We start from the raw sequence: 12,884 nt of genomic DNA, 5'->3' as shown, positions 1-12,884 counted from the left end.
TTAATTCCTTTACAGGTATAACTCTACAAGTCTAAAAGCCAGAGTTTGCCAAGAAAAGTCCGTTTCTGGCATCCCAGGAATCATCTGCTACCAAAGAGTTTGTCAAAGAGAAAAACTTATGACAATTCTTAAAATTCCCTTTCATGTCGGCAGGAAATAAAAAATTAACAGCCTGAACACTAGGCCTAAGTTCACATTTCTCGTTATTCCAAACACGTTTTTCAACCTGAAACTCACTTTTACAAAATGGAGATCACTAACTCTTCCATCTTTTAAATTGCAAAATGAAAATTTAGGTTCCGCAGCTGAAAGAAGACATGATGAGATTCATACATAAAGAGATGATGCTATGTAGCGATCACAGAAAACAGCTGAATCAAACCTACTGAAATATAAGCGGTTGAAAATAAAACGCCATTTGCCAAATACATTAGCCAGGCTTGTAAGCCAACAAGCACTGTCACCATTATACGTTTGTGCACCTGTGGGGCTCACCCCAAATCACAAGTCACAACGTTCTCAACTGTTACAGCCTGCTCATTACCTAAAATCAAAGCACCAGTAGCACAGTGAAAAACGCCAAAAGCAGTACCAATGCTCCCTCCACCACCCCCTGCTCATCACTCCTGAAAAATTATGCTTGTTTCTTAAACACAAAGACAAGAGGCCAGGCAACCAGTAAATTAACAATTATGAACTGTGTTCTATTTTAACAGCTACCAATACCATTCAGCTTTATTTCCTAACAGTTTATTTAGAATATAATGCATTATGAATCTTCACTATGCAAAAGATTCACACAGATTTCCTTTCATGAATAAACCCTCTACTTAATTTTTAATACAATATGATTTGCAAGACTTCAGTTACTTTAAAACCTTCAGCAACCCTGCTATGGCGTGAAGGGATATGTGCCTGTTTTCTCACAACAATGAGGCAAATTTGCCATTTAAAATATTTTTCCAAAGGTCACCTTGAACTAACAACAACAACAACAAAAAACCCCACTGATATTCAGTATCTGTATGACTGTATCTAAACTATGAGCCAATAAATCAGCCATGTTACCAAGTACAAAGCTACTCAAGATTGTTAAGATTTATTTTCAGGTGCCAGTGAGACTAAACAAAGATTGTAAGGAATGAAACAAATGGAAGGAAACTCAGGGAACAAATTAATACATTGAACCATTATCTTAACAGCAGTATTCCCTACAGAACAAAGTGATGAAACTATCAAAAAGCACTTCTCAAAGCAACAACATTTTTGCATGTCAAAAAAAAAGAATTAACCTAGAATAAATATATAAATAACAGTATGTTCTGTGTTAAGCCAGTAACAAAGAAACCCCTTAGTGCTGTAAAACAAAGTCCTGTCAAATCCCCATTTTTTTTTTTACAAAGAAGCATGAAGATCCTTTCACAATGGTTTAAACTGTATTTATAGTAACAGAGTGAAGACTTGAGATAAAAGTCAAAAAGATTAAAGTCAAAGCCCCAGCTCCACATGAGTTATGGTTTTGATTTTTATTCTCATTGTGGTCTACAAATATTAAGACAGAAGATACTTCCATGTGATTATGGGATCCTCTGAGACTCTACAACCTTAGAAGAGCAGATAAAACAGATGAAAATGCATCTGGTTTGGGAGCAGACTCCATATTAAATGGCAATGCGTAAAGTAACCACCACAACTGCAGAAAGCCGAGGGGGAGGGGAGGAGGCTGAAGGCTGAAATTTCTGCAACTGATGCAGAGCAGGGGGGAAAAAAAAAAGAAAAGAAAAAAAAGATGTGGTATTACTGTTTTAAAATGGCAGCCTGTGAATAATCACTGCATTCCTGAAAATACAAGGGAAGTATACCACCATCCCTTCTTTCCTAAACTCAGAAAGCCCACCACATACAAACATTACATACTTCTGGAGAAAACTGGTAGAGCTTGATAGCGGCATCTCTATCTGAAACAAAATCCCGGAATTGCCACTCAGAGCTGATGGATCTGGAGACCATATACTTTTCTCACAAAGGAAGAAAACAAAACAAAACAAAAAACAAAATTCTGTTGTTGGCTGGAAGTTCTTAGTTACTCTGGAAAGATTTGTTCTTCCATATATATTTTTCTTAAAAATGAATACAAAACTACATTTAAACAGAGCTTTTAGTCACAGTGTAAAAAATCTATTTTGCGTTTCCTCCCCCTTGTTATCTTCTCCTTTAAGATAATCACTCCTTCTCTCACACATTCCAGTGTATGTAATGTGTGCTGTATGAATTGGGAGGCTATTCTTTATGTTGATTCGGACAGTCTCTTTTGAGTTCATATATTGCATCAACCCCATCCTGAGTTGTATATTTTCAGTCCATCCTTAGTATTTACTTTTAAAATCAGACATTTGGTTTAACATTTAATGAAGAAAGGGTAAAAGTCCTCAACAACAAGCAGCACAGCAAGGGACAGTGTAAAATATGTAACGGTAGTATTTTTACCACAAAAATGCCAAGGGAAAAAAGTATTCCTTTCGCAATGAGTATAAATTAATATTATCAACTATAACAGTAAAAATATTTTTCATGCAAGCTTGGAGGAGATTTTAAGTCTCTATGCATTCACGTAATCATAAAGAAAGCATGAAAAATGTCACTATTACCCAGATGGATCCATTTCTCTTTAATTCACAAAGTAAGTTAGGAATAATTTAAAGTCACTTTTACAAATCACAAATTTATAAAAAAAAGATATTTCTAGTACAATTACATGCTATTTTATTCAGCATTTTATTTCGACTGTAACATTTTGAATACATACACATTTGTACAACTACCAGGGGAAAAATAACTTGAACCAAATTGAAAAATTACCATAACTACTAGTTCAATATGTCTGGTTAAAATAGAGACATCTGGTCTATCATTAATTCTTTTGTGTTGATGATTCCTAGTGTGTCTTTTCCAATCAATGGACTTTGCCAGAGAAAAATACAACTTTTAACAAAAAACCGTGGCTCAGAAATCTATTCCAAGATTTGTCAATACAGACATATGATGATTAGATCAAATAAAGCACAGTACTTTGAAGAATAGTAGCATATACTGATTGAACACAAATGGTTAGCTTTAAATTCCATCAGAATAATGTTATTAAATAATTCTCTGCAGGCAGATATGGCTAATTCATGACTCATGATTTAAAAATATTTATAAATTGACACATTGTTCACTTGTTTAAAATACATACACAGAAGCTCTATAATAATACTCGCCCGCCACTCCAAGGACCCTGAATGATACATTTTCAGAAGCCTTGCACTCCCCCCCACAATTCTGAATTAATGGCTGAGCAAACAATAAGTAATGTACTCTGCTCTAGCAAAAATTCAGTGATAACATCAATCCGGCACCTACTTAACACTTACTGCTTACTTTTCACATATTCTTTGCAAATAAGTTTTTTCTCCCAGACTCAGTTCATTAGACAATGACTATCACCTGCCCATTCATCCACAGAGAGTGAGTGATTTAGTGATTAACACGATTGCAGACAAGGGGAGAAATCAAAACACACACAACTACAAATTAAAAAATGAAGTAAAGGGGCCCGGCCACTTGTGCTACCAATAACTAGACTGCAATTAGAAAGGACCAATTATCTAAAACCCTTTGCTAGAATCCGGAGACATACCAGTAAGGTCCTTCAGCCAAACTCAGATAATTACTTTTGACAAATGTTCTCCTTGAGCATGATGCAGTTATTCAAAACCATAAATAAATAGACCACAGTTAGAGTAAAACAACCTTTACAAAGCCAACCCAACAAAATGTCCTGGGGTCTTCCCCCCTCCCCACCCCCTACCCCTGCTTCATGCAGTCTGCTTTCTTTTGGCCAATTTATAAGAGAGTAAGTTGGTGAATAAATATTTAATTTATGCAGCCAAAACCCCAAAAGACTAGGCTTCAAATGTAATGCCTTGCATTCCCTTGAGACACACTGTACAGAAATATCCTTAAAAAAAAAAAATCCATTTGCAGCTGTCCTTTAAAAGAAGAAGAAAAAAAGAAAAGAAAAACCCACACATACACATGCATCAAACCAAAGACGCCGACGCCCCTCTGCCAACCAGCATTTCTATAGAGACATTCTTTCGATGATTAAAACGTAAGCTCCGAAAGGTTAAAGAAAAGGAAAAGCAGCCAAGTAACACCGCCCAGGAAGCCAGCAGTAAAACATACCTAGCTGTACACTCTTAATAACCTCCCGCTACAAATGACACCGACCCAACTTCACCAAACACACACACATCCCGACACACACACTCACAAATTGCACACACGTGCACAGAATGTATACACAAACATCGAGCAGAGCACAATACCTATAAACACGAACTTGATCAACACAAAACATGCACGTATCGGTGTGCATACATAATACACACGACACGATACACAGAAACGCAACGACCTAGCCCGCATGCACACTCCCCACAAGTCCGGGTCGGACACACACCGTGCATGCACGTGTAAAATGTATGAACTCACAAACGCCGAACATACACACAGACCGTGCACGGGGAGTTATTGATGAAATTCCGGGGGGTGGAGGGGCCGGGAGGGAGTGGTAATTGCCACACAAAGGTCTCCGGAGCGGCAGAGAGGCAAGTCGAGCGGGGCCAAGCGCTCGAAAATTCACCCGTGGAGAAGGCACAGCCGAGCCCCGACAGCGAAGTGCCGGGAGAAGTGTCCCGGCGGTCCCGGGCGCGACGGGCGCGGGGCTCCCCGCGATAATCGCTGCGCCCGTCCGCGCGCGCACGCAAGCACACGGGGGCCCCTGGGCGAGCCCACTCCCGCAGAATAACAAAGAGCAGGAGCCCGGCGAGCGGGCGGCGGCTCCGGCTGAAAGTGGCCGTCTCCGCTGCCGCGGGTCGGCGCGGGGCGAGCGACGGGGCCGGCGGGACGCGCGGGCGGCGGGCGGGGGGCGGTACGTACCAGGCGGGCAGCCTCGGCCCAGGTGCGGTCCTTCTTCTTCCTCTTGTCTTTCATGTTTGCATCTCATTGATGGTTCTGATGATGACGTGGGGGATTCCACGGGGTGCTCAGGGTTCGGGCGCGGAGACAATGACCCAGTGACCCGGTGACCCGCACTCGCTCCGCGGGGGGAGGCGCGCGGGCGGCGGCGGCGGCGGCGGCGGCGGGTGGGAGGGATGGAGCGCGGGGGTGGGGTCGGTGGGTGGGGGCGCGCGGGCGGCGGCGGCGGCGCGCGGCGGGCGGGCCGGGGGCGGGGGCGACGGCGGCGGGGCCGTGGGCGGGGGCGGGGGCGACGCCGGCCGGGTCCGCTCGTGCGGGGCTCGTACTGCGCCGCCGCCGCCGCGGCCGCCGCGGTGACAGCTCCGGGGATGCTCCGCTTGGCCCGGCTCACAACAATACACTCTGACGTCACGGGGAATGGCGACGCGGCCGCACACTCGCCGCGCTCACACTCGCCGCGCTCACACTCGCCCTCTCGCGCGCGCACACCCGCGCACACTAGCCGCGCGCCCCCCACTCCAGCCACGCCCTGAAACACTCTCGAGACCCCTCTCCCTCCAGCTCGACCTCCCCGGTCCACGGGGCGCTGCCCGCTGGGCGCGGGCCGGTGTGCCCATCCCCGCTAGGGCCGAAAGCCGCGGACGCGGTGGGCTTTGGAACTTGGGAACGAGTCAGCTCCGCAAGTCGCTGCCTCTGTCCTGAGCGCTCACACTCGCTCACACACTCACAGGCTCTCTCTCGCACGCACATTCCGTACACCCCCTCTGCTGGACTCCTTTAACCCTTTTCTGCTTGGCTGGACGGATTCCCAGAGCCTCGTCGAAAGGGTACAAAACCAGCCTCTTCTGTTGCGGAGCTAGTGTTGAAGGTACAACTTGGCACAGCGTCGAGTCACCTACAGCATCTTAAACAATGCAAGACCAAGGGGCTGTGGCGGCGGATCAAGGCCGTGCCCTGCCTCAGCACGAGTTATTTTCAAATCGCGTGCCGTCATCAGCGTCAAACATGCTGCATATGTAAACAACTGCACAGCTAACGCTCGCTTATTTTTAAAATTGTGTATAATTGCCAGGTTTAGGATGCACGAAGAGTTGAATTGTTAGCCTTGTTAGCGAACTACCAAAAAAAAAAAAAACCCCAAAAAAACCCCAACTGTGTGAAGACTTGAAAGTTTACTGTAGCCTTTCCAACTTCTTAGATCGCTGGTGAATTGTGTAGGTCAATAAAGTTATTGTTAAACAAAGAAAGAAATGGCTCTATGACCCATGCAGTAATTATATGTGTATTTGTCTTGAGTATCTAAAAAACAAAAAGGGCACTCATGCTGGATTGTTTATGTAAGGTTATTTCCTGAATATAAAAATAATGGTATGTAAATAGGACTTTGTGTTTTTTATATACATTATCTCATTTGATCCTCAAAATATCGCAGTTCAATATATTTTTCACTCTGTTGCACAAATGAGGAAATGAAGCTTAAAACATTACCTTGTATCCAAGGTCTCCTGCTAAATCAGTGTTAAGAATCAACCCCAAATCTTTTGACCCTAGTCCTCTTTTTTTTCTTTTATTATTCTACATGGAAATGCTTAAAAATAAATATTCCCAACTAGAAATGAACATTTACGTCTAATGCCAGACGGACGTAAGTCTAAGAATGAGAAGAATTATAGTAAGGCGATTCTTTTGAGAACAGAGGGGAGTGACGGAAGTAATGAAGATGTTTGGTTACCCAAATTTAAGCAGATGCAGTTCATAATCATAATGAACTGGTGATGTTAATTCTTTAAAATATTTGCTTTATTAATTCACCATAATAAGGGAAAGCTATGCATCAGTTTCAGGAACTATCAAAAGATTATCTCCACTTTTCCTTCTTTCTTTTTTTTTAAGTGGATTTGAAGAACACACTAAAGTTATCCCTAGGGAAAAAATTTACACATGCAATTTGCATAACTCTATCCAGGTGTATTATATTTTTACTGTACATTTCAAATATATTAAATTTTGATTCACATTCACATCTGCTTTTATTTTCAAGAATTCTCTTTATGGCAAAAGTAATGGACATATTTTCAAAGTATTCTCATCCTAATGTTTCTTCTCTATTCAGAAAGAGCTATTTTAAGCAATCAGACCATAACATATAATTTGTTATTTTTCTGTGAAATAGTGCTTAATAAGAAGTTTTGGAGCCAGCTAAAGTAAGAGATACATATTTAGTTGCTTTGCAGTAATTTATTATTCTTTGGTTATAACTTTGGTTATTAGAGAAAGTATATCATCTCACTTAAACATAGACATTCATTGGGTTTTTTTAACTGAAACAAAAAGCAATCTTTACACACCCATTCATTGACAGCGATCCAAGTATAAATAATCAATGTTAGAAACTGACTCTTAGAATCTACCTCTCTTTTGGGGTATTTCAGTATAAATAGCCCCTAGCTGGTAAGTTTGATTAAAGACTTGTTAAACAGTCTATGCCAAAATAACATATTTTACAGAGCACCAGAATAAAGATGGGCCACCATTCCAGAACAGCTGTTGCTTTTGATTTATCTGTTTGTTCTACATGTATTTATGTACATTCAGTCATACTTTCCCTTATGACTCACTCAATCTCAATAAATATTTGTGGTGGAAGGAGGGACTATGTGACTCAATTATAGATTTTTATAGTTTGGTAAATTACATGAATATCTTTTTTAAAAGAGCTAGAAAAGTGATGAATGTCGCAAGAAATATACAAGTCAAATTATATGAAAATAAGAGAAATCACTCTGCTGAAGAGATTAAAGGAAGGCTTTAAGAAAGAGATGTCCTTTGAAATGGGATTTGAAAGATGGTAGAATTTGAACATTCGAATGTGTAAGGATGAAGAGAAGCTTTCCCGATATGAGTGCAGTGGAAGTCAGGGCAATGTAGGACTAGGAAAATATTTAAATAGGTAGGTGACACCTACTAGGTGCTGCTAGCAGTTGTTTAAATTTCACATAAGATCACATGTATTTCAAGAACCCTTCCTTTACATGAGGAGTGGAATACCTCAAAGCACACAGGTTTCAGTTTAAACTACCCTACACTTCCTTTTCTGAGATTCCCCCCCCCAATTACACAGCAATGGGGATAGTACCAGACAGAATTTAATTGGCATGTAACCAACAGCCCCTTCTCTGAGTTCCCCTGCTTGCTTTCTTCCATTGCTGAATTTAGGTTTGGAATCCAACAGTTCAAACTCCTGTTGTGCCTGCTTCCTTGCATCAACTCCAGCAGATCTTTTCATTTCCTGGGATGTTATTTTGTTATAGATTCCAAGATGTTTAACAATTGATGAACATTCACTACAGAGCAAACCCAAACAGTTTTAAATGGCAGTTAACATAAGACAAAATAGAGGTGGTGTCCTGGAAAAGGGTTGACATTGATAGGAGATTCCGCTACTAAGAAAAGAAAGACTTGAGAAATTGAAGACGGAAGTTGTGTCCTGACTGGTCTGTCAGAAAATATAATCAAAGTGTTGACCAAAAATGGGAAAGTGTAGTAAGAAATAAGGGCCTGGAATTGCTTTTATTGCCATCCCACACACCCCCTGCCTGTGGAAGTCTGGAGTGAATGGAAGTCTCTGCCACCCCTCCCCCATACATGCCTACCAGCAGGCACAACACAGAGCAGAAGGTGGGGTGAGGAGGGAGTCGTAAAAGTTGAGGGGAGGGAATGAAGGCAAGCGTGGCTGGGGAGAGGGAAGAAGTCTTCGGTGGTTTTCATGACCACGTAACATGAGTTTTATTCCTGCAATATGTTTATTATGCATGAACTGAAGGTCTCTGAATTCTACAAATTAGAAATGTAATAATCTTATTTTTCCTGAGCAGTTAGGAATTTCCATGCAGATGGTCACCTTGTCTCCTTTGTCCAGTGCCCAGTTCACCGCAGTTCCAGCACTGAGCCAATTACTGGTCATGATCTCGGGCACAGTAAACATTTACGGAGTAAAAGACAAAGATTGGAGACTTAGTTATGTAATCCTTTTATTGTAAGCACGATAAAAGTCCAGCCAATCGAGATATATTTCCTTTCCCCCACTTCTAATAGCAAGATGTTTGGGGGGGGGGTTCCCCCCTCTTCTATATTTCACTGAGCAGTTCGAGAGCAATACAAAGTGAAGTGAAATAAAGCCAGATATCAGTGCTAACTATGTGTAGTCAGACATTATTGAGTGAAGCTTCTAACGGCTAATAAATTTTGACCTTTTCTCTCTATTCCATTCGTATGTATCCTATGCAACTAACTTCTCACCTCTCTCAACGTATTCACGTAAAGTCAGTTTACACTCTGAATGTAAACATTAGCTGCTGCACTCTAGGAACACACAGAGAAGTGCCTTAATAATACTATCTGAGACTCATTGTGTCTAAAGTCGGGACAATTCTTCCACTAGGAAACAAATGGACTAACTGTGATTACTTTGTGTTTTACTTGAATTCTATAGTAGTTCAATATTTTAAGATTTCAGTGTACTATAATTATAGAGATATATAGGTAAAAAGGAAGAAAATCTTGTACATTTTTTCTAGAACTTTTTGTGTAGCTGATTTTATTTGCATTGCCAAATCATATAGGTTTCTTGTTTTAGTGGATTAGAGCTAAATGATCAACTTTTAAAGACATCTCATGTTTTAATTATCTGGTCAATTTGTGTTACTATTACATTTCAGTGCACTAATTAAAAAAATAAGTTTTTTCATGTTATTTCCAAACCCTTTAGCATCAAAACTCTGGAGAAAATAACTAGATTCTAAAGCATTCTTAAATCTGAGAAGAAATAGAATAAAGTAACAAAAATATTTTCCTCTTTTTCACTTTCTTAAATTGCTCTTTTTTTCCTGCTTTATCTGTGTACTTCCTTTGTGAAATAACAAACTCTGCTTCTGAGTAGAGCCCTTCATTCAAGAATTTACCTTTTCCCCCTTTAAACCCTTAATTAGGCATAGAGAACTCAGTCTGATTTATGGCCTCGTGTTTAACAGGGCTCACACTTAATCCATTACACAAAGAGGGATACACATATTCCTTAACAGCACCACTCATTAAGTTTATACAAAATGAAAAAAAAAAAAACCCTCTTAGGAAATGTAAATAAAGCTTTGCTTGATACTATCTTCTTATGCATATGTAATGTGATCAGAATATCAACACTGCACTCTAACAGCTTTTTGCTTATTTTCAAAACTACAAATTAGATTCCTCTAGGTAAACTCTAATTCAGTCCCACATTTAGTGGATGAGAAGGAAAATTGCATGCTGCTAAATTCATCTTTGTGTGTAAGGAATGTTCTTAGTTCACAAAGAAGAAGACTGGAATTCTGATTCCAACTACTGTCTCAGGCTCTGTAATTCAAAAGAATCTTGGCCTCAGGTTCCAGGTTTACCAAAAGGTTAGCATTTGTGATTGAGAGGCCCCCGAAAAAGAATTTCAGAGGAATCACCAGCAAGTAATTTATTCCAGTGATTTTTCACCTCCCTGCTATTTTGATTTTTCACCTCCCTGCTATTTTAAGTTATACAATAAGGTGTACAGAGCATACACTGGAGGCACTAAGCTAGCAGTGGAACGTCCATCCTCTCCATTCCAGGCATAGCGCCGAAAGCTCAAAGGAGGATATAAGGCCATTCTGCAACTTTTACCAGGATGAATGGAAGTGATGGGGAGATAGGGCTCTTTTTGTAGCTGAAGAATTCCTATTGCTTTCCCATCAAGTTTATTGCAGGGGCCATGGGGGATCATCTTAGCCAACACCCTTCCAGTAGCCATGGGATGACATGATTGATTAGCTAAATAGCAGGAATAACTGGATCTTTTGGGAGCCCATTGTAGCCATGGAAATGCATTCTGATTATCTACTGGTTTATGTGATGAGAGAAAAGAAGTGGGAGTGTGGGAGTGTGTGTGTGTGTGTGTGTGTGTGTGTGTGTGTGTGCAGGAATCTCCACCTCTGCTCAGAGAGTCTCCTAACACTCAGGAAAGGCAGCAGCACTGTATTTCAGAAAGGAGAACAATGTCTCTGCGGTATCTGAATTCTGTCCAGGATTTTCAGAGTCTCAGTGAGGCTTGGGGTCCTGTGGGTGGAGCTAAGTATATTTACCTTTTGTGTGAGAATAGAGATCCAGAAAAAGAGATTCTTCCTCACCTACTACTCCCCCTGACTTTCTACCACTCTATCATCACATTTAGGCAAGGTATCCCCAAGGAAAAGCATCAAAGATAGTTATGACATTTAGATGTCAAAATAAGGAATCATGCATTTTAACAATACCTGGGTTGAGTTGCTGGTAAGAATTTTGATCAATGTGCATTTCTTAGTAGAAAATTCTTTTCTCTAGAGACTTTCCCTTTCTGTTTTAGACCAAGAGGTGATTAACTCTGTAGTAGATCCAAAATGTCTAGATCACAATTATTCCACCTAACCGTAATCATTCATTTAATTTCCATTTCATAAAATTAATTCCTTCTTTCTCTCTATTTGCGGGCTTATTGCTGAGTTCTCTATCCAGACAAGAAGTATTTTTCTTGGTAAAAATTTTTAATTTTTTAAAAAAGATTTCTGTTTTTTAATTCAAGGTATAATTAACAAAAAATAAAATGCATATATCTCAAGTGTTCTATCCAGTGACTTCTGATCATTATACACATTTCAGCAACATTTACAAAATAGAGAATATTTTCATCATGCCCAGAATGTTTCCTTATGCTATTTCAACTCATTCCCCACCCCTTACAGAAATAGATGCTTTCAGACCTTAATCATGATACATGAGTTTGGCCTGTTAATAAACTGTTTATATTTTTCCCTGCCCATAGTTTGTCTATTCATTTTTCTAATGGTGTCTGGTGTACCTAAAGAGGTCCAATTTATTATTTTTTTCTCTTATAAATAGGGCTTTTGAGCATTGTTCAATAATTTCATATCTTTTATTCCCAAGTGTTGATATTTTTGATGCTTTTTAAAATAGTATTTTAATTTTATTTCTGGATTATTTGCTGATGATAAATAGAAATAAAATTGGTTTTAGAATGTTGATCTGGTATATTGTGACCTTGCTGAATTCACTTATGGTTATTATAGTTTCAGGTAGAGTTGCAATGTCTATAATTATGTTGTTTATAAATAATAGCAGTTATACTTCTTTTCTGATGTAATGCATTTTACTTATTTTTTCTTGCTTTATTGCACTGGCTAGAACCTCTAGAAAAATTCTGAATATAAATGGTAAGGGTAAACACACTTACCCTCTTCCCAAATTTTGGAGGAAAGAGATTCATGTTTCACTTAGGTATCATGTTAGCTGTATGACTTTTGTAGATGCCTTTTTTCTGACTGAAGCATTTCTCTTCTTTTCCTAGAAGGCTAACAGTTCCTCTCTTTGTCCTCTATGGGTGACTTTTAAATTTTATCAAAAACTTTTCTGCATCTATTAAGATAAGTATAGGGTTTTTAAAATTATTTTGTTAATGTTGAGTGTTACATTGATTGATTTCCAATGTTAAACTAAGCTTGTACTTCTGTAATAAATCCCACTTCATCTTTTAAATTATGCTTTTCTATGTTGCTGGATTCACTTTTTCTATTATTTTGTTAATGATTTTTGTCTTTATGCTCATGAGGAATATTGGTCTTTAGTATTATTTTTTAGAATATTTTTGAGATATCTTAATATCATGGCATTGATGAATTCATAATATGACTTGGAAAGTTTCTTCCCCCTTTGTATGCCAAAATATTGAAATAACTGTTATTGGATTAGCATTATTTCTTTCTTAAATGTTTGGTACAATTTATTGTTAAAGCCCCCTGGAACTG

General features: G+C 39.6%; 1 protein-coding gene across 1 annotated transcript in view; it reads right to left on the bottom strand.

Moving 5' to 3' along the window:
- ASXL3 (ASXL transcriptional regulator 3) overlaps positions 1-5,164 on the bottom strand; it is a 169,984-nt gene extending 164,820 nt beyond the window's left edge. Inside the window, exon 1 of the mRNA XM_053913326.1 lies at positions 4,984-5,164. Coding sequence (XP_053769301.1) covers positions 4,984-5,037 — 54 coding nt within the window. The 5' untranslated portion in view covers positions 5,038-5,164. The remainder of the gene's footprint in view (positions 1-4,983) is intronic.
- Positions 5,165-12,884: the final 7,720 nt, after the last annotated feature.

The sequence above is a fragment of the Desmodus rotundus genome, chromosome 10 (assembly GCF_022682495.2).
Source record: "Desmodus rotundus isolate HL8 chromosome 10, HLdesRot8A.1, whole genome shotgun sequence".
In the NCBI taxonomy this organism is placed as follows: domain Eukaryota; kingdom Metazoa; phylum Chordata; class Mammalia; order Chiroptera; family Phyllostomidae; genus Desmodus; species Desmodus rotundus.
Note: the sequence above shows the minus strand (reverse complement) of the source record. Positions and strands in the feature narration are given on the sequence as shown.